This window comes from Grus americana, chromosome 1 (genome assembly GCF_028858705.1).
Source record: "Grus americana isolate bGruAme1 chromosome 1, bGruAme1.mat, whole genome shotgun sequence".
In the NCBI taxonomy this organism is placed as follows: domain Eukaryota; kingdom Metazoa; phylum Chordata; class Aves; order Gruiformes; family Gruidae; genus Grus; species Grus americana.
Genome location: NC_072852.1, coordinates 4786372 through 4809042, shown reverse-complemented (window position 1 = coordinate 4809042; position 22671 = coordinate 4786372). Strand labels below are relative to the sequence as shown.

General features: G+C 43.5%; 1 protein-coding gene across 4 annotated transcripts in view; it reads left to right on the top strand.

Moving 5' to 3' along the window:
* SFMBT2 (Scm like with four mbt domains 2) overlaps positions 1-21793 on the top strand; it is a 117975-nt gene extending 96182 nt beyond the window's left edge. For all 4 annotated transcript variants that reach the window (XM_054812982.1, XM_054812981.1, XM_054812983.1 and 1 more), the window contains 6 exons: positions 2145-2254; positions 11346-11521; positions 13100-13272; positions 16197-16445; positions 16601-16729; positions 18810-21793. In XM_054812982.1, the coding sequence (XP_054668957.1) occupies positions 2145-2254; positions 11346-11521; positions 13100-13272; positions 16197-16445; positions 16601-16729; positions 18810-18950 (978 nt within the window). In that variant the 3' untranslated portion in view covers positions 18951-21793. The remainder of the gene's footprint in view (positions 1-2144; positions 2255-11345; positions 11522-13099; positions 13273-16196; positions 16446-16600; positions 16730-18809) is intronic.
* The last annotated feature ends 878 nt before the right edge of the window (positions 21794-22671 follow it).

The window sequence follows — 22671 nt, the reverse complement described above, 5'->3', positions numbered from 1 at the left end:
GCGTAATATGAAGCGATAATGTTGTTAGAAGGTAACACTGTTAACATGGTGATGAACTTCTGCTGTAGGGTAAAATGCCAAACCCAGTGACTTATTTAAGATACAAGGAGAGTAAAAGCCAGAGGTTTTACAAAACATTTTTTCTTCCCTTAAAGGGAAATTATTGTTCTTACAAAACACTCTTTTTTTAAACCTAGTTTAGAAGTTTACAGAGTCCTGCTGGTGACAAGCCAGCTTTCAGAAAAGTCCTGGTATTGTGGGTGTCTTTGCAGGGCTGGAGTTGATTAGGTGTCTGGGATAATGCCCAGACATAGCGACACTGTTGTTTGCAGGGTTGGATTTTCTTTTCTTGCTGATTTCCTCACTGTTCTGACAACTCATTCAAACGCCATCACCCTGATAAAGAAGCAGGACAGCACTGTTTGTGGGAATTGGTCAGCAAGAGATGCTTGCTTTCTGCTCCCAGCTTTCCCACCAGCAAGCAGGGTGGGTGTAGAAGTGTGTTTAAGGAGAGCTTTCCCAACAAGCTCCTGCATAGGTGTTAAATACCTCCCTGGATTTGCTAATCAAGAGGGGAACACATCTAATGAGTTGTGAGTGAGAGCGGGAGCTACCCAGGCACTTGATGTATTTTGAAAACCACCTTTGGTTTCCCTACATCGGGTCTCAGCGTCAGAGGCCAGTGCCCCATCAGTTTGTACGGTGAGAAGCAGGAAAGAAAAGATGTGGATGAGCAACTGGATGGGCTCACTCAGAGCTTTCTTTGGTTCTCTTGGGAATCAGTATGGCTTAGTAACTAGTATAGTGGGTTGTGTGATGAGATGGGAAGCAGCTGGAGAGCTGTGGGTGAATCTGTGTTGTAGTTTCCCTTTGTGTGAGATAGGGAGTGTGCTCCTGCCCTTCTTCACAGAGTGCTCTGAGATGTGGAGATGATCAGAGCTGCATAAGACGTTGGTGCTATTATTAGTCATTGCTTTAGGTGTCTCTAGTTGCATTTTTTTGAAGAGTGATTCAAGTAATGTTTCCAAGAGCCCAATGATAAATCAAATTTTGCTTCTAGCCAAACAACTCAAACCACTGCCATTTTACATGGTACTATACAGCATTAAGTGAAGCCCTTGCCTGAAAATGATTAATCCTACAAGATTTTCAAAATGCTAGCAAATCCTCAGGTTGCTGGATTTAAAAAAAAAAAAAAAAACCAACAAAAAACCAAACATAAACACATTGCTCTTTGCAATGTGACCTAGTTTTTAATTTCTGATAAAACATGTTCATGGATGCTGGGGAAACAATGCTCATCATACTGAAATCATTTGCAGGCCCCCAAAGAATTAAGAACAGGCGCTAGGTAAAGAGCTAAATTATATCAAACCCAATCCAGACTCACTGTGCGGTCGTTCATGTGCGTACAATGCAGAGTGTTCAAACACATGGTCTGGTGCTGTTAAGAGATTTGTTTTTCTTGTATTTACCTCCTTAGGCCAAGTGTAGACTATTCAAGCTTGGATTCCCTGAGCCAATAGTAAGAATAATTTTTATTCTCAGAGACTTTGGATTAAATGGATTGGCGCATGTGTTTTGTTGTACACAGAGTGGACACACACTGGGTTTCAGGCACACCTCCTGCAAACTCTTTTTGTGTAGACTTCATTAATATTCTGTTAATACAGTCAAGGCACGCAGCACTCAGACGCTTAAGCATATTGCTGACCTCAAGTATGTGAATTTCCCCTTCAGTGTTCAGTGTGTAATGGTACACATGACACTGTACCTGGTTGAGCCATCAGAAGTATTTTCATTTTTTATTAAATTGAGCCACTATGGATGCAGTGAATGGAATGTGCTTTGGGTGAGAGGGTCTGTCTCAAAGAGAAATTACTGATTAACAGGATATTTTGGGGGTTAGCTAGCAGCATTTAATGCAGTCACTGTATAAGACTGATGCGTCCTCTACAATATGCTTGGCACATTGATCCAATCTGGGACCTCTTCTCACTGCATCTAGCACTAACCCTGTGCAGCCTTGGACCTAAACTGGCATCTGTAAGCTGCCTCTGCCTATGCAGCACCTGGGATCATATTCAGTGTGGTCAAGGATTGCTTTTAAACCCATTGGTGTCGTCGGTTTTGTCTCTCGATAGGTTCTCAGCATGGTGATCAATGCAGCTTACAAGCCAGGGAGCGTTTTACGAGAACTGCAGCTAGTGGAAGACCCTCAGTGGAATTTCCAAGAGGAAACACTTAAAGCAAAGTAAGTCTTCAGCGTGTGCTCTTTTATTTGTGAGGCTTCAAAAATGGAACTGACTGGGGGAAAAAAAAAGGGAAGAAAAGATTTTTTTCTTTTGTGAGAGTGTTACTTTTCTAATTATCATTTTGCTTCATTGAATGATTTGATTCATTCTGTAGCAACTTAAGAAATTAAATACTCACCTGAACGGTTCATTTCTATTGTCTTTCTCCAAGCAGCCATCCAGATTTTGATGAAAAATGCTATGTTTATTCAGTGAAGTCTTGAGTTTTATGATAAGCTGTTCCTATAAGCTTGGCTATTATTGAATTAACTCAATTCCTGGCTTTCTAAATGTAGGCATATTACTGCTTTTAATATAGAGCCTGTCCCTCTAATGCAGAAAAACCTGGTGAGAATAAATGGCACAAAAAGAAGTGCAAACAAAATAGCAGGGACACATTTTTAAGTAGGGGATCTGAGATTAAGATCAAGATTTGAGGCCTTTCTAGAATATATGCTTCAATTCTCCTCTAAACAACATTTAAGAAAATTGTGTTTCTAGAAAATACTTAATTTCTCCTTCCAGCTTTAAAATTTACCCACTTATGTCTTCTTTATGTAATGGGCACTACACTTCAGATGTATTTCAACATCCATTGTCTCTCTGAAAGAGGGAAGTCTTACCTTAGCTCTCTCCAGAGTCTCTCCAAAGAGCAATTCTTCCCACTTCAAGACGGATGTCAACAAATAGTTCTTTGAAGACAGCTCCATCCATTGACTAACTTGGTCACCTTGACTTTTTGAGTACTGAAGTTAAATGCAGTGAATCTCACCCTTTGTACTGAACTCTGTTACTCCTTTTCAAACAAAAGCAAATTTCTCTTGCTTATTTGAAATGATTGGCTGTCAAATATGGCACTATTGATTGTTATTGTATTTGATCTTTGGCCATGCAGAAAGCTCATGTGTGCTCTGGTTGAGGGAGAGAATTGAGAACCTTTTATTCTGCATACTCAGAAACTGCTTTTCTAAAGAAGGATTGCAATTTCCAATGAAAAGCTACTAGAAAATCCTATTTTTAATTTGCTTCTTTCACCCATGTGGAAAGTCATGGTTTTGTGTTTGTCAATTGAAATTTTGTGGATAGAAATCTAAAAGTCATCCCTGTGCATGCAGATTTTCATTAAAAATAAGTCATCGTCCATGACCTGGTTTTCTTTGATTCCAGGCTCCCACACCTTGGTACTAGCAAATACCAGATAATGCGCTCCTGCAGGTGCACAGCAGTTGTGAACTTAAGTTGTAATGCCCCATCTTAATGTCCTGTTCTGCAAGGACTTGAGCTTACAGGCAGTGTTCCTATTAGCAGTATCCAAAACAGGACTTTGTTGGGATTTCTCATTTGAGTATGGGGATCCGCCGTGTGCAAAAGCAGCAATATCTAGTTCTTAAGGCTGCTGCAGTCCTTATTTCTAATGGGAGACAGCCTGGAAAGCGTTTAACTGACCATCAAGTGCAGGGATCTCTTGTCCTTGATAGTCAGCTGTGTCTACAGCCCAATCCACTGAGACCTCAGGCAGCTTAATCATACTGCAATGAGCATATCCATCTCTGTTACCTTCCCCCATCACGCATCTACCCATTTATTCCTGTGTCTGTTTCCTCCTCCCATCTGTTTAGCACGGCAGTCAGCCTGCTGGCACATACCTTATATCCACATAGCCTGCTAGATAAAACTATACCTATGCTTTCCAGCAAGGAGGTTTTGTATTTTATGTTGGTCCACCAGTCATGGGCTGTGTACGTGTTCCTGTATGATGGCTACCCCAGGAGGCAGCAATCTCAGCTCTTCAGGGAGTCAAGCAGTATCTTTCAACTTCATCAAGCCACAGAATGGGTCATTACAGGCTCAGAGCTGGGACAGGATGTTTTGGAGTGACTTCTAAGCATAGAAATGTATTCTCATTCAGTCGCTCCTGAGGAGACAGAGCTCATGGGGCTGGACAGCACCTTGTTGCTGTAGCTATCTGGGTTCTGAGGCTGGAGCTCTGTTGACAGAGTGGTGCTGGTCATACCAGCTTGCCTGCAGGTAGTTTGAGTACTTCTAAGAGTGGGTGACAAAGGGTTGACGTGCCCGAAGACTGCTTGGCTACCCTAGGACTTCTTTTTTCCTTCCTGAATTTGCTTGAGCTGCTTCATCAAGAAGCATACCGGGGTTTTAATTGCATTTGGTTGTGCAGAAGCAGAAAAGAAAAACATACTGATGAAATCAGATACCCTGGGATGCGCAAATGGCACATGACATGTTACATCAGGTATGACAGTCAGTTGTGCTCCAGAGTCTTAAACAGAGACCCATAACGAGCAAATGCCTGTCTACACCGACTTCCCTCTACACCAGCTCCCAATGGTGTCTTGCTGCTAATGATGACAGCTCTACAGCCAGCTGGAGCGTCTGTGCTGTAATGTGACATGTCGTGTCACCTCCTTCCTTCTGATGTAAACTGACAACTCCTTGGATCTTGACAATGTTGTTGTTTGTTTGCAGCAACGGCTGCAATAGGGTAGAGGAAAGGGGAGGGAGGATGGTGAAGAGAAGGCTTTTTTTCCCACTGGTTCAAATGCCAAATCATGCACTGCCAGGAAGGCATTATCTCAGTCCTAGGGCAACCTGCATTTAGTTTACTCTGCTGTCATGAGTGACCAGCACAGAATCAATTACACTAGCCTTGCAAAGAAGATAAACAATTTAGATTGTCCAAAGAGATGTGTCTGCAATGCGTGATGGCAGTCGCTTCCCATCAGCTCTGCTGGCTCTCTGTGAAAATAGTCAAACCTGATTTATTGGTGATGATGGTTTAGAAATGTCAGGCCCGATCCTCTGAATTCCCGTGAGGGCCAGCCAAAGCTGTGGGCATTCAACCCTTATAGTTTCAATGCTTTAACTTCAGTGCCTACATCTAGATTTGGCTTCCCAATTTTACATAAAATGCTTGAGGGACTTCATGCTTTTTAAGGGCTTTCATTCCTAAGGGCTGTAAGTGGGGCTGTTTGGACTTACCCATTTTTGCAGGACTTTAGACGTAAACAGTACCAGTGTGTGCAGAGAGTTATCTCCTGGGTCTTGTATGAAGCCCAGTTAATCAAAATCAGAAAGATGAGTATTCCTGGACTCCTTTATTAAATGAAATTTTGAGATCTGCCCAAATCCAGTAGCTGAACTCCAGGAATATTTACCCCCCATGACAGACACCATTGCTTGTTTATGAACCTGCATTTAAAAGAAAGTCTTTTCACTGTGGATGCTTTAGAAGAATGCCTTTCAGTTGTGATAGGTGGTGCTGATTCTTTGCCTCAGGCTTTGCTAGCGAGGGTTGCTCTCAGGCCGTCCAGGTCCCTGTTATTGTTCAAGGGAGTGAAGTGTTACCCACAGTAGATGGAAAAGAAGCTAGAGACACTATAAGCAAACTGGATATGCACAAGTACATAGAACCAGATGGGATGCAGCCAACTCTGCTTGAGGGAACTGGCCAGTGTGATTGCATGGCCACTCTCTGTCGTGTTTGAAAGTTGATGATGATAAGGGAAGTTTCCTGATATCCGGAAAAAAGCAAACATCAAACTCTTCCTCAAAAAGGGCAAGAAGGAGAATCCAAGTAAGTACAGGCTGTCAGCCTAACATTCCTTGGAAAGGTTATTAGGCAAATCCTTCTGGAAGCCATTTCCAAGAACATACAGAACCAACAGGTGACTGGGAACCAGCATGGATTTATGAAGGGCAAGTTGCACCTGATGTGATGAGGTAACTGGTTTAGTGGTTAAGGGAGAAGCAGTGGAAGTTAGTTACGTTGATTTTAGCAGAGCTTTCAGCACAGTCTCCCATAGCGTCCTTATTGCCAAGCTGTGGATATATGGATTGGGTGTGTGCGTGATGAGTGGAAAGTTGGCTGGACAACTGAACCCAAAGGGTTGCAACCAGTGATACGAAGTCCAAGTGGCTTCCAGTTATTAATGGTGCTCTTCAAGGTCAGTACAAAGCTACAGTTCACATAATCTGCTTCAACTTCTACATCAGCTCTGCTGCAATACTTCTTGAGGCACTGCAATGGTGAGTGTGTTGGGTTTGCGTGGCAGGGTTTTGGTAGCGGGGGGGCTACAGGGGTGGCTTCTGTGAGAAGCTGCTAGAAGCTCCCCCTGTGTCTGATAGAGCCAATGCCAGCCGGCTCTAAGACGGGCCCGCCGCTGGCCAAGGCCAAGCCAATCAGCGCCTCTGTGATAACATATTTAAGAAGAAGAAAAACACTTAGAGAGGGAGAGCTTTTGCAGCCAGAGAGAGGAGTGAGAAGATGTAAGAAACTGCAGACACCAAGGTCAGTGCAGATGGAGGGGGAGGAGGAGCTCCAGGCGCCGGAGCAGAGATCCCCCTGCAGCCCGTGGTGAAGGCCATGGTGAAGCAGGCTGTCCCCCTGCAGCCCGTGGAGGAAGGATGAGGGGGTGCAGCGATTCCACCTGCAGCCCGTGGAGGACCCCATGCCGGAGCAGGTGGAGGCACCTGAAGGAAGCTGCGGCCCGTGGGAAGCCCACGCTGGAGCAAGTTCCAGGCCGGACCAGTGGACCCGTGAAGAGGGGAGCCCACACCAGGGCAGGTTTGCTGGCAGGACTTGTGACCCCGTGGGGGACCCCACGCTGGAGCAGTTTGCTCCTGAAGGTCTGCACCCCGTGAGAGGGACTCCATGCTGGAGCAGGGGAACAATGAGAGGAGTCCTCCCCCTGAGGATGAAGAGGCGGCAGAAACACCGTGAGATGAACTGACCGTAACCCCCACTCCCCGTCCCCCTGTGCCGCTGAGGGGGGGGAAGGTTGAAGCCGGGAGTGAAGTTGAGCCCGGGAAGATGGGAGGGGTGGGGGGAAGTGTTTTAAGAGTTGATTTTATTTTCTCATTCCTCTACTCTGTTTTGCCTAGTAATAAATTAGATGAATTCCCTCTCTAAGTTTGGTCTGTTTTGCTCGTGACAACAACTAGTGAGTGATCTCTCCCTGTCCTTATCTCAACCCACAAGCATTTCGTTATGCCTTTTCTCCCCTGTTTAGTGAATAAGGGGAGTGAGAGAGCAGCTCTGGTGGGCACCTGGCCCCCAGCCAGGCTCAACCCACCACAGTGAGTTAGTGTGATCAGGTGGCTTTCTATGCCAAATATTTGAGATAGAAGTCATTAGCACCAGTGGAATGACTTAAACCCTTTACAAGACGTCCTTAAAACCAGAACAATTCCAGGGCCCTTTCTGAATCCTGTCTTCAAAAGTACAAAATATCACTGAATGATTAAATAGCTTTGGAGGAAGATAACTATAACATTTTTATTGATTTTACATAGACTTAGATTATTTGCAAAATCCTTGGTATTCAGGATACACTGAGTAGCTTCAAGGGTATCAGGGTTTTGATGAAAACTTTAGGGTTTTCTGTCATTGGCAGTTGCAATGGCCCGTGCAAGCAGGGTCTGATTCAAACATAATGAAGTGGATGTTAGACAATTTCTGCTGCTGTACTGGTAAATTGCTTCTGGTAGACCCTATGGAGAGAGACTTTGGTTGTGTGCTGTGGGTAGCTTGGTTTTTTGCTGTGGGTAGCTAGTGTTTCCTGGAGATTTCTCATGTTTGGCAGACTTTAAGCCAGTAAGACAAATAGGAAATTTCTTGCAAAAGAACAGATAGGAGTTTTTGGTCCCCTGAAAGGAAATTTAGGCTTTTAGCCACTGAATTGTTCAAAATAGTCTGAATGATTGTCAGAACTGTGAATGAGACCTTGGAAAATGAGGGTAGTCTCAATGCTCTTGCTGTTTGAAGTGGCTTCAGCACGAGGCTTTTCACATCATCACACAATGGTCCCTAGCTGGAGTTCCTAGAAGACATTTTGTTCTCATGACCCTCTGATCTATTTTATCACCAAAGGAAGTTTCAACAGAAGAATGATATTGGCAGCAAAGTGCTTAATATTGTTGCTCATGGATCAGCAAAGATCCTGAGTATATTTTTCATGGAAATAGTTTCAGCCATAAAGGTTTCTCCAGTTTTGGGGATCTGAGGGCAGAGAAGGGGGGAGGGGAAAGGAAGATTTCTTTGGCTTTAGCTGAAAAATCTTTTTTTAAAGAACAGTGATTTCTAAGAAAACTGAAAATGTTATGCTTGACACAGCTGTTTTCCAAGTCTTCAGTGCTGCCATGCTGTGCATGCAGGTTACTTAATGCTTAGAAGTGGTTGGGAAGATAGAAGTCCTAGTATGAAAACATCAATAGAAATATCAGTAGTTGGTAATTTTTTGAGCGATGCTAATGGAAAAGGGTTTTCTGATTATATCCAAAGGAGTTCTTTTCACATGACTGTCCTTGAACAGCTCATATTACATTTGGTGGTGTTTGTGTTAAAAATCTTTAGTGTGTGAGGAATATGGAAAATATTAGTAGAACCTGGTTTATAGTTGAAAGGGTGCTGCCAAAGCCAAAATCATGTAAGAAATACTGCTACGGCCAGTACTAACACCTTGGGTTATTGACACTGCAGTCATGTTGATCTCCATTTTGCCATCCGTTCTGTTAATTGCTATGTGTATTGCATTCAAACCAGACTGTGAAATCAGTTGTTCGTTTTCCTGGTTTCATCTTTTTCATTCACCAGGCACTTTAGTACAATGGGTCTTTTCTGGGCAGCCAAACACAATAGGAAGCACACAGTTAGAAGAAGTCAGCCATCCTTGAATAATACCCATCAGGCAGCTTTCTTAGCTTATAAGAAAGAAGATCAAGAGGCAATTTCATTACAATGCTTTTGCAGGGAAACAAAACTAGATGCAGTCTTTTCATCCTAGCGGTGAAAGTCAGAACAAGGACAAATAAATGTAAGTTAAATCCAGACATAAAATGAGGCATAGGCGCATAGGCTCATGAGGTCTAGGTATAGGTGCTCCTGCTGCCAGGATTATTCCAGTGTGGAGACCCTCGAGGATAGGCTGGTGCTTTTCTGGAAGTGATGCTTTAGTCCAACCAAAGTTGTTGGGGTTCAGGTGAAAGTAACACAATGAAATTCTGCAGCCCGTCACAGGAGTCAGATTTACTGGTCTAATGATCTAGACCGTCATTAAACTTAATGGCTCCTGGAGAAGTAATAAGGGCAGGAGTCTTTTCAAACACATGGAAAAGAAATATAAACCATTTATAAGTAGATATATTTAAATGCCTGTGGAATTTGTTCTTTTGATATTAGGTATTGCCAACTCCCCTTTAGCCAGCCTGCCTGTGCAGCTATTTCATGGGGAAGCTGGGATAACTGCTCCGTATCTGGAAGGAATGCTTTTTCCATTTTACATCATCTGTCCAGGTCCATCAGGGTGCATGAAGAGTTGGCTAATTAAGTCATTCATTCATTCATTCAGATGAATGAATGCAGGATGGTCTCCATGACCTGGGGTCCTTGGTCAGACACCAAATGCGATATCGGAGCCAGGTGCCTTGCAGAAATGCTCATTTAGGTTATGGAAGAGTTTTGTGTTGAGGTGATCATTTGGATCAAGTCTTTTGTGACATGAGGATGGTTGGACTGGGCTGTTCTCAGACCCAAGTTTCATTTGGGTAGCCCTCTATAACACTTCATGTACCACAGTTTCAAACCCTTTTCCCATATCCCAGTGTTTCCAGAAAACACTTTTGGGAGGGAGAACAGCAAAAGGTGGTTTCTCAGTTCCTTTGTGCAAGTCAGTAAAACCTTCAGAGAGGAAACAGTGTCTGGGTGCATGCTGCATATTTTAACTCTCCCTCCACGTCTCCTTTGTTTCACGTTCTCCTCCTCTTCCTCTTCCATATCTGACTTAGCAGCAGCTGATTCCCTGCTAGAGAACTGTGGGTCTTAATGCGCTCACAAATGCTTTGTCTCATTTTTCCTGATGACTGTATCTTTGTCTTTCACTGCCTCCCATCCAGTAATCTTTCTTTCACTGTGTCTCCCTCTTTTTCTTTTGTGTGTGTTACTTTACTCTAAGCACATTTATAATGCCTTAGCATCAGGCGCTTGCATGATTGTCTCTTGTGTTGCATTCCTCAGGACGTGTAAGAGATGTTTTAAAAACCTTATCTCACTGTTTACAATAGCTTGGTGCTGCTGTTTAATAAATTATGGGGATAATTGGTTTTTCAGAGTTCACATCTACAATGTATTACAGCAGGGATGTAACTGTATCTTTCTTAGCCATTTATCACTCAGAAACACTTCATATAAAACACTGAAATAAATGTTTTAGTAGCACATGGATAACAAATTTAAGACAAACCTTTCATTGCAGATTTCTGCTCTAAGCATTCCCTGTAGGAATCAGTTTTTAGAGTCTGTTCCCGCAGCCCCGTTAAACGGCTCAAGAGAGTCCCAATTAGTTCCTTGGGTTTTGCATTGTCCACATCTCATAGCAGTAAAGTCATCTGGTACCCGTATGGCAGACAGTACAGTTTCACTCAGATACTTCTACACAGCGTGTGCATCCCAGTAACCACAGTTAGCACAATGAAACTGTGGGCTTGTAGTGAGCTGGAACGTGATATGAGAGCTGCCTTGAGAAAGGTGGCAATGGAGAAGACCAAAGGTGTATTGGGGTCTTATGGAGACAGTCTCCAGTGCAGCCCAAACACAGGATGGTGACCAGAAAGCTCTTCAAGGCATATAAGCTTCTCATCACGGGTCAATATATGAAGAAAGACTACATCCCTCTCCCCAAAACTTTGCATCAGTTCGTAGTATGAGCTTGCTGTCCTGTTCAGTATCCTCACCGAGCCTACTGTGATTTTTTTGTCTCTTGCCGTATCTACAGATATATCCAGTCTGCACATGCATTCCTCCCCAAATCATGTCCACACCTCTGATTCCAGGATCATTTCACTCTGCCTTTCCTTCCTCAAGTCCATCTGAAATGGAGCCACTAAAACAAGTAGACCTATTCCACCTGCCTTCCCAAGAGAGACACTCTTCCAAAAGTCATTAGGGAAGATATCTCCCCAACAGAGGAGAGTCTGGTCTGTAGCATTGAAGGACGTCGCTTGGTTGGTGACATGGGGTCTTGTACTCTTTTTTAGATACAGAGGGAAGACATACAGGGCGACTGTTAAGATTGTGCGAACGTCGGATCAGGTAGCGGATTTCTGCAGAAGAGTCTGTGCAAAGTTGGAGTGCTGCCCCAACTTGTTCAGTCCTGTTCTGGTGGCTGAAGTCTGCCCAGAGAATTGCTCCATTCATACTAAAACCAAGTACAGTGAGTATTGGCCAAAATGCTTCTTGTTGCTAGCTGGGAATTGGAGCAGTGGGAGACTGCATGAGCTAGTGATGAAGAACAGGAGTTGTGTAATAAATTAATATTGAGTAGGATTCATCTCATCTAAGAGCAGTTATTTAATCCTACTAGGCCACCATAGGCTCCCTTATATTCTGTACAGAGAAATAGGCATGTCCTGAAAACTGTCCATCTCAGTCCATCCTAATATATCTGTTTGAAAGTCATTACTCTTTGGAAGTCTTGACTTTTCTTCACATGTGGAGTTAATATAAGGCACACATAAAAGGAACCTGCAGTGGCCAGCTGAGATTTGAACTGCTACATCTGAGACACCTTCGTTAGGTGAGATGAATCCTGTCCTACTCAGGGAAGAGTTTCTGGCATACACACTGGCACAGGCCACTATCACAGTGCCAAGGTGCTGGAAGGAGTTTGGTAGTGTTGACTCTCTCTGATCAAGGTGTTTAATATTTAAACATGTTCCTACCCATTCAGGAAGGCTGAAGTTAGGCATGTGTTCAACACTTTTGGTTGTCAATAGTACTGATATTATTGGCTCTTAAAGAGGTCAGAAAAGTGGAAGTGAGTGCCGTCCTTCTTCCACAAAGGTTGCGAGAAACCAATATGATTGATTTAAACTAATTACCTTCTGTCTGGTGCCAGAGTAGAAGGGGAAATGGGCTCAGGGAGGTATTCAGATCACTGAATATGGGTTTCTGTAGAAGTCTACACCTAAGCTAGACTCCTAGCTCCTACTGGTAGCAAGAGAGATCACTGGAGGGCTGGAGGACTACAGCTAGGGGAGCTCCAGCTGAGATTGTCTCATATCGAAGTTGATGATTGCATGTGGCTGGATGAATTGCTCCTCAAAACTCCATTGATTTGATGAAAGGCTCAGTTCAGTTACGAACTTTGACATGGGTGCCAAGTGCCATTTTAGTTGTCCTGGGACACCCTAGCTAGTGAAGGGCAGAATATCTGTCAGTCCCAGAAGATGCTGTAGAATGTGTAAAAAAGCATCTAGCACAAGCACCTAATGCAAGGTCAGAGGACTCTTACGTCCTTAATTTCAACTTGGGCCACAAAATAGTCAAAGGTAATAAAACCCCATACCTTTGTGCATTGAACGAACATATATAATTCAGGATAGCTGTCCTTCTTCACTCTCTGCTGAAACCATTAGCAAGTTGAAGTGTATCTAAGACTGTTAACTCATGCAGAAGGGCATTGGATCAAATCTGAAACATGCTGGCTTCTCTCCCTCCAAATCACTGCTCGGCTTAGTGGAAGCTTTGCCTAAGTACATATCGTAGGGTTAAATTCTGAACTCCTCACTCATCACCGATAAATGCGTATACATAAGAGCTGTAACACTCTGTGCAAGTGTAATGTGGCATCTTATATTTACACTGTACATTTTTCCCAAATCAATGTATTTTAAAGTTTTTGTAAAAGTGCACCTAGAATGCAGTACTGAATCAGTAGCAAGAAGCCAGCCAAAGTTTCCTTCTCTTGGTGGTTAAAGTTTTTAATGGGTATTTTGCTTCATTCCTCCAGCTTATTATTATGGGAAGAGGAAAAAAATCATTAAGCCACCAATCGGGGAAAATAACAACATGAAAAGTGGACATGTCAAGCCAGCCAGACGCAGAAAAAGGCGGAAATCCATCTTTGTGCAGAAAAAAAGGAGGTCGTCAGCTGTCGATTTGAATGCTGCAGGCTCTGCAGAGGTATTTGTTGCACTGGGATAAATCAGCAAAAGCCCCTTGATGCTCTTTTTGTCCCCCTCATCTGCATCTTCCTTTTGAGGGACTTCACAGCAAACCTTAACCCTTCCTTTTTCCATTTTGAATCCCACCTTTCTACTCTGTTCTTCTAAGGTCAGACTGGTTTTATTGGGACACTTTGGGGACTTTTACCCTTGTCAATTTTAGAGTCAGCAGATAGAGTTTTTGCTTCCACCTTTGTAATGCCTACTAGCTAATGTGCTGTCTAATTTTATATTTTTCTTTTCTTTTGCTTCCTTATTAAGCAGATGAGCCTGTTAGATGCTGTGTGCAACATCTAGCAGAGTGAAGGAGGTCTGTGATCCATGTCTAAGATCTCTAAATATTATAATAAATAAAAATAACTCTTGGGCCATTATGGTTTCAATGGCTTCTATTTTTTCATTAATAATTAATTAATAATATTTTTGGTTCACAACATCAAACAATAGATGTTCTAGAAGCTTTAGAAAGCAAGCAAATGGTTTGTGTCCCAAATATATGGTATTTGAGGCCTCAGTGTTTCCTGTATGCTGTGTAATATGACGGGATCCCAGCTTCAGCAATGTTTCATGTCCAAGTACAATCTGGAGCAGACTTAGTTCTGTGTGCACCGTTACCAGGTGGTTTTCCCATGATAGTAATGATAAAGTTCATATGTGGTTTCCCTTCCTCAGCTGAGTGTCAGTGATCGCTGGTTTGTGCAATGTGAAATAAAACTGATTTACTTAAATTCCCTGTACTTCACCTGGAGGGGGATATTTTAGGCAGCTTTCAGTTGATTGCTTGCATTTTCATGACTTAGTCCTCATTTAGGTGCAGTTCTGCTTCATTTCCATAGATTATACCTGCTTCAAATGAATTTAAACTGAAATAAACTCATGTTAAACCTAAATCAACCATTAGCCAAGTTTTTCAACCTTTTGGCCAATATAACTAAGTTTGTCTAAAATTGCTCTTTCACTGAGCATATGGCTGAGATGCACACTCACACTTTGATCAGAGCTAAGCTGTCGAAGCCATTTGGGCCACTTATGTGTATATAAAGGTCAAAATACACAGTTTCTCTCAGTTGGTGTGTGCTTGCAAGCTCTGTGTGACAGAAATAACAAGAATCTGGTATAATATCCTTTAAATGGAAATTTGTGCTTCACCTTCAGCAGTTTGGTGTTGGGCTGAAAGCAGGGAAATCTGGGTGAAATTGTCTGTCCTGGGTTTTACGGAAATGCCAGCTAAGAAATCAAGTACAAGTATACACTTGTAAAAAGGCACATGACAGTGATCTCACAAAAATTTTCTTTATGATCTCTCCTAAGATTTTAAAACAGGGTGGATCAACTGGATCACTTGTATTTATTTTTAATCAGTGATGAAATTCTGCATATTACTAGCACATGGTCTTCAAACCTACTCGAAGGTACAAGTTAATCACATTGCACTGAATAAACAAAACTGTAAATACCTTTTACTATGTTTAGCATCATGTATCTGTTAGCCTTTTATATGTGATAGTTGTACTGACAAGTTTCTGTGAAGTACCTGTTGTGACACTTACCTGGCTACATGATTAATTACAGGGGCAAAGTTCGTTGGTCCATAAAGCTGTACGGATTTTAGACTCCTGTAATATGCCTCCATTACACCATCAATTCCACGGCAGTATGGATTTTGAGGGTTTCCATTCTAATGAAAATAAGAGATGATTAATCACAAGAAGCAATTATGAAGCAAAAATGATGTAGGCTAGTGAACACTACCCAGTGTACGTTTTTAAATGGCAAAGACCTAACCATTCTAGAATCTGTTCCAAGAGTTTAGTACAAATGCCGAAGCTAAGTGCCATGGCTGGTTATGTTAACTGCCTAGGGAAGGAGGTTCTAGCAGCCTCGTGTTATATGCAGTCTGAATCACTCACTGGAACTGGTTCCTAGACATAAATACCATCTAAAGTGGAATTAAACAGTCTTTCTTACATGCAACAGTAACAGGCATTTCCCTGTGTGGATTTAAGGTATGAATTACCTTAATGGGCAGATGTAAAACTGGAATCATGTTTAGGAGCACAGTTCTGACTCAATTATTTCTTATTTTAAAAATGTGAAAAAAACAGAAGTGGTAGCCAGATCCTGATATTCATACACTATGTGAGTATAAGGAAAACTATAAACTCTTCATTATTTTGAAGCTGATGGCACACAGCCTCCCTTGCAGGGTCTCTGCCACCTTCCTGAGGAGGTCTGAATGTCAAAGTTCTGTACTTGTCCAGCAGCCCTCTGGCCTGCATTATCACTAATCTTCCACCTCTTGCTCTGCAGAAGATACCACGTTTTCTTGTTCTTGACCTTATCTCCAGATCCCTTCCTATGCTCATTCCAGTGCAGTATAGCAGCACTCTGCTTGTGTCCTCTCAAGGCACCAAAATTTCCTTCATTTCAATACCAGCGACACCCAAGATAATTTGAAGCATCGTGAAGGTTTCAATTCAAACCTAGTTGTGATTTTATTTCATCTCAAACAACCTGAGTTTCATTTTATCATTTTTGTATTTTCCATTTCCCCTTCTCATGCACATCTGCAGTGCCACAAGGTTTGAGATACCAGCCCAACAGAGGAACATTTCATGCCAGATGAGTTATTGCCGTTGACCTTTTGTTAGCAACAGAAAAAGGATTTGCCCGTTGTGTAGCTTTTTCTTCTATATTTTGTGACAAATCTAAATTGAGGGCTAATCTACTTTGCACTGTAATGAAAATGAGATAATTTGGTTAAAATAAATGTTACCCTGGACCGGCATGGGCACAGGCACGCAGTTTGACCCAGTGCCTTTCGATTTGCTGCTGTATTAATCTCTGAGCCTGGATGCTGTTTCTCTGATGGTTCTTGTGCAGGAGAGTGAAGATGATGAGCCGGACGCAATGGAGGACGAGACGGGAAGCGAGGAAACCAGCTCAGAGCTCCGGGATGACCAGACGGACACCTCTTCCGCTGAGGTCCCCTCCACCAGGCCCCGGCGAGCGGTCACCTTGCGGAGCAGCACCGAGTCGGACAGACCTCCTCCCACGGAGAGAACCCGACGGAGCCGAAGACCACAGACCCACTCCTACGGCGAGGCGGAGAAGTGCATGCAAGTCAAGGAGGTGAGTACGCCCATAGGCTTTCACTCCCACTTAATAGCAATATTCCTCGTAAATTAACCTTCAGTGCCAAGCCTTCCTCATCTGAGGAGGGCATCCTTGCCCTGGTTCTCCACACAAGGTAGTTTTCTTTATGAGAGTTTTTGGTTTTTTTGTAGGAAATTAAGCAAGAAGAGGAGGAGAAGCTCATCCTGGACAGTAATCCATTGGAGTGGACCGTAACTGATGTTGTGAGGTTTATTAAACTGACAGACTGTGCTCCCCTTGCCAAAATATTTCAGGAGCAGGTAGAGGTCTTCATGTAACTCTTCTCTTTGTGTCTGTGATGCTTAGTCACATCACAATAAAAAGAGCAGCACATACCACCTTGCTAGCTGGGCCCTGGGCTTTGACAAAGAGATTATGATCAGACTTTAGATCCCTCAGGCCAAGCTATAGCACAAATTTTGACAAGGCATGGAAACCCTCGGAAACTTGAATCAGAGCCTTGCCAGATCCTCAGAGAGACCAGAAACAACCCAGCTGGGGTACTTGTGAAAAGTAGGAGGTTTAGAATGTTCTTGTTCATGCCAAGGTCCACAGCACCATCCTGGTGTCACACAGGCACCTCAGTATACCAACAGATAGTGAGAAACCTAGCAAGCTGTCTCTCCTGGCCACATGGGTTCCAACCGGTTTTAAAATATTGGCCTGGGAAGCAGAAAACTGCTGCTTGAACCCAAAACTGGCTGTCTGAATTTTGTCACTAACACCTAGATGCTTCAAGTGTGTAGACACCTACTTCCCATCTGCATTGCTCTGAAGATCTGGCAGTCAGGTCTTCAGATGACCTAATATTAGGAGATGCCAAGCATCTCCCCATTAAGCAGTTAGGTTTGCAGGAGCAGAAGCCAATGCTCTTCATCTCAAGTCACTGCGAACGTGTAAAATTTATATAGAAACAGCCATTCCTTGGCTAATGAGTAACAGCCGCTGCTGAAAGTAAAGGGCAGCACTAAGGAATCATAGTTAGAAAGAAGCAAGTGCGGTTAATTGGGCCATAGCTGATGACAGTCAGTGGTATGGCCACTGCACATTGAACATTCTCTGATTCTTCACCATGAATAACTGTACCCGAGTACAGCTGCTTTGGCTGGGAGAAGTTGAAGTGCGAGTCTAGAGCAAGGCTGAAACACTCCATAGCAAGATGCTGTATTCACTGTATCCGCAGTGTGCTCCGACTGTTTGTTAATCAGCCTGGAATAACGCCAGGGCTTGAAAGCCAACCCTGTCTCTCCTTTGCCAAAGAGTTTTATGGGGACTTTAATCAAACACAGATGACTGGAGCTTTTCCTTGTGATTTGCAAGGAAGCTCTGGTGCAATGGGCCATGCCATCAAGCTTCAGTGAAGGAAGAACCTGAGCCATGGACAGTCCTGATCAAAGCAGTGCTTAAGGTGTCCAAATCCTCCTTGTCTTTAATGCTACCTAATCAGGGCTGTCCTGGGGAGTTTATGTTGCCTGTGAGTTACAGTGCTTTTTCTGCACTTAGGCTCTGATCCTCCCTAAGGGGTAAAAAGCAGTTTTGTAGCCTGCTCGTCTGCTTCTCAGTCCATTAAAGAGTAAAGAGGACTTGAGCTCTTAATTAAGAAGAGGATCATAAAGCCAACAGAAAACCCTAGTAAAATGGCTTTCGTCTGGGGTGCTTGTTCATGGAGTTTGGTGCATAAATATGCCTCAGGTAAGGATGTGACCCCCAGAGGTCCCTTACAGCCTACACCATTCTGTGATTCTGGGACATTAGAGATTGCGAGGGCTTCACGTGGTCCAGACCCCTCTCTCTTGGTTGTTCAGCAGCTGAAGTGGGACAAGGCAGGTCCTGGGTGGACCAGGGTACACGGCATGGAGCAAGGCAGATATAAACCTGTGCTGAGCAAATCACAGGCCAAACGAAGTCAGGGAAGGGTCTGACTTGGCAGTGGGGCCAGCTTCAGTTTCCTGATTCTGCTCCCTCCTGTGTTTCCTGGTGTGTTGTCTGCAGCCTCCCCCTTGCCTCAGTTCCTCAGTCATAAAATGGGACTAATCAGATCTCCATGGACCCTGCAGAGTTTCTGTAGAAGGTTACCCAGCATTTCAGCAGCTGGGAGGCTTTTCCCAAACTGGGGGCAAGGTGAGAGCCTATGAAGACACACTAGATAAATTCTGAAAAAGCATCAGGTATCCCAGAAGAAGGAGATGGACAGCATCAAAGTGGGAGAAAAGGGCAGAGGAGAAAACCACCTTTAATTTTTGGGGCATTCTTCCCTTCTTGCTTCTCCAGACCTGGTTATGCTTTCTGCCCTCCAGAGACCACAAACAAAACCATTTTCCCTGTCTTTTTCTTCCCCAGGACATTGATGGCCAAGCCCTTCTGTTGCTGACACTGCCCACAGTGCAAGAATGCATGGAGCTGAAGCTTGGTCCAGCCATCAAACTGTGTCACCAGATCGAGCGAGTAAAAGTTGCTTTCTATGCACAATATGCCAACTGACTGCACTTCTCCATTTCTTTCTGTTCTCCTTCTTGTTCCCTCTCTTTTTTAACATTTCAACTTGTTCAAGGGTTTTTTTTTTCCCCTCTCCCTTTTCCAAGACGATGTGGAATTGGAAGCACTGGGAATTAATGTGTAGGGAAGGAAAAAAAAAAGACAAGAAAAAGCTAGCAACAAATTGAACTAATTTTTCTGTACTTGTAAAGCACACTGAAGGACTGCTGGCATCTTTCCTTGTGAGCCTCATCAAGCCGTTACACCGTGGTGCAAGGCCAGCATGGATCAGGTGGTTTGTCATTTGTTAAAGCTACCGATGGCAGACACATTCCCAAGAAGAAGGATTGGACATTTCTGGATGATGATGGTTTGTCTAGGTCAGTTTCTGGACATGAACAATTCTTTTAGCCAACTCTGACACACTTCTTTCATATTGAAATGTAAGTGATCATTTGTAGCATTACCTGGGGTTTACTGCAAATTTGATCTTAGTGATCAATGGGCTTTTTTTTTCTCCTGCCTCTCCAGTCTTACAAAAGGAAAAAATGTTATACCAGTCATATGCTGTCTGTTATTCCTGAGTGATTTATAAAAGAGGACTCAACCCATGGTCTCTGTATGATACCGGACGAAGCTGCAGTGAACTGACAGGGGTGCAACAACCTAGTGCGCAATAACACATCCTGAGCCGCGCTGGCTGTGCACAGTGAGCGGAATGTCTGTGTGACGGGGTCTGTGCAGTACTGCATTCTTGTACAGGAACATGCATGAAAGCTTTCATAGTCAAGCCCATCCTGTTAAATCCAAGTCACTTGAAAGACCTGACTTTGAGCCCCATGGGGTGAAAAAAAATGGCTCTTCAGATGTAATGATGAAACTGTTGAGTGAATACTGGTTTCATTTGCACCTTCATGAATCTGGTTGCTAGGTGGGAATAAAAAGCATCAATGTTTTCAGGCTGCGTACACCACAGTAATTTAGACCAGCTGAGGACCTGACCCAACGCAGTCTGTATAAAGCTCCCAGATTGTCCCAGTGCCACCCTGGCCAGTGAAACTAGGGGCTTGCTTTGTGCCAAGCAGAGTAAGCACCAGGGGGCTGAAGAAATGGGTTGGACACCTTGGGTTTGCCTCAGCTGTATTTATAGCAGAAGTATTTCCCATTTACGTTTCTGGGATATGTGACCCCATTAGTCCCACATGTCGAGTCTGAATTTGCTGTAACTCAGCAGAGGTTGGCAGCATCACATTGGTGTAAAATTCTCCCAAGACCAAGAACAAAACTGGGACCAAGTCTGAATTTTGCTCTGACTTTAAGGTGCAAGTGAATCCCTCCTTGCAAAAAGTGAATTGGATAGTTCGTGCTGAGATTTAGCCTGTTTTCATAGGAAATCACTGACTTCAGCAGATTTTTGTTCTTAAACCGTGAACAGACTCCTGTTCCCTGGCCTCAGGGAACCCACCTTGGAAATCATACACAGCTCTGTTACAATGCTGTGATGCCAAAGCCCACTCAGTGAAGACCTCTTCAAAAACAAATGCCATTCATAGCCCTAAATCTGAAGGCAGTGCTAATGGCCAGATAACCCCCACCTCAAGCAGTTACCATATGGTGACAGCAAACTTGGATCAGATAATCCTACTGACCACTGTGTGCTCAGAAGAACCTACTGACCAACACCAGGCTATAGCTGCTGCTTTCTCCTTCATCAGTTTCCTCCTTAAGTTCTTTGGATTAAAGAAGGAAAGCCTCAGAAATAGATATTCTGGACTACATCTGTATCTGCCCTAGGGCATGTGTCAGGCAAGAAGCATTGACTCCATTTGCTGTGTATCACTGGGGACTTTCTAGTCTCTCTTTCACTGAGTTTTCTGATTTGCCACTGAGGAATGCGATGGGTGCAACCGCTGCAGGCTGGGACAGATCCTGCCAACTCCTGAAACTTCATCAAAATTTTCTTACGTGGGAGATCAGCAGGACTGGATCTGTTTTCAGCTGTTGTCTTGTACTGAAGATCTTGTTGTTCAAGTTTTAATCAACTGAAGAGAAAAGTAATCACCTCTGCGTCAAATGGTTTTTATTTTGTTTCTCAGAAATCCAAGAATAGGGTTCTGTAGTGGTCCAGACATTCAAAAACTGGGTTTTAGACTGGATTTCCTACTGACAGTAGCAGTGGACTGTGTCCATACAACTGGTTTGATAACTACTTTGGATCCCTCTAAGGGTCCCCTAAAAATGTTGTTCCGTGTTTCGTCTCTGAATACAAAAGGATTGTGCCCAGCAGAATGAGAGCACAGCTGAGAAAAACAGGGAGGGTGCTTCTCCCAGCTCCTCCTTGCTTCAGCCCAGTCCCTCCAATGGCTGGTATAACATCTGTCAACAGGAGGTATCTCCCAAAAGACTGCTGTCAGGAGAAGCGGCCTATGAGGACATTTCAAGGAAGGGAAGCAGAATGGCTGTTTGCTGAACAGCATCCCAGCACTGATCCTTTACTCATCATGTCCATGTTTTTCTGAGCATCCTTTGCTGCTCTGATGTTCTTGGAGTTTCTGGCTGCTGGGATTTGTCAGAGACATTTAACACTTCCTGGGACATATTGCAAAAAATGTCATTGTTTTCTCCATCAACCTTGTAACTGTAGATATTCTTATGGCAGCTAACTACTCATGGAGGCATGGTCAGGGAGCAGCCAGCCTCAGACTGTGAGAGCAACCAGCTCTGATGTTGGCCAAGCAGGGGATGGGTGAAGCATTGAGCCCAGCACATGGGAATCTTTACTGACTGTTCAGGGAAGTTAAATCGTATTTAAAACTCACCTATTAAACAACAACAAAAAGTTTTAATTCTAGCTTGCGCCAGCTCTTTTATTTCCTCAGGTTTCTTTCTCCTCACCATTTGTCTTTCAATTTATTGTTCTTCAGTGTCGCCTCATTTATCACTCTCTGTCCTTTCGGAGATGATAACCTGAAATCTTTATCCTAAAATTACTTTGGGTGGTAAATGCTTTATTACTTGTTTTAGTCTGCAGGTTGGGAAGAAATAGGGGATTGGGGTACTGTTGTATGTTGCACTGATTGCCTTCCAGAAAAGCTGGAGCTGAACTTCTTAGACAATTTCTTAAGCAAGTGGAAAATGGACTGTGCATAGTTTAACTGCACAGTATGCTCAGATTGTCACTTACAGCTTGAGCGGAGATCAGAAGAAACTACTTACTCTTGCCTGGACTTCAACTCTGGAACATTAGCAAGGCTTTGGAGTAATGTACTTCAAAGGAGATATGGGAAAACCGATTTTGCTAGTGTAAAATAACACTTTACTTTGCAATGTAGAAGTACAAGCCACTACAATTTTTTTTTGGTCCAGCCCTGGTTCTGAGTTAAATTCAGAGCTGGCGCAACTTAGCAAATACACTGATGGCATTGGTGAAGCCACATCTTTTCCCCTCCTTGTTCTGAATTTGGCATCCAGGCCTGAAGTTTATTGTGTTAGCTACAAAAGGCCACCACTATGAAGTGCTGAACTCATGATTATTCAAGACTGGTACCAAGGGCTGAGGAGCAACCCTGCTGTTGCTTTTGGGCTGTTGGATGCTGAACTTAAGCACATTCACACAGACCACTTTGCTCCCACAAGAAGGGTGCACAGGCACCTGTTACTGGCCTCTCTTCAGGCATATGACCGAGGATGGGCATTTCTGGAGCAAAAGTAGGGGGCTGAAGAGTGT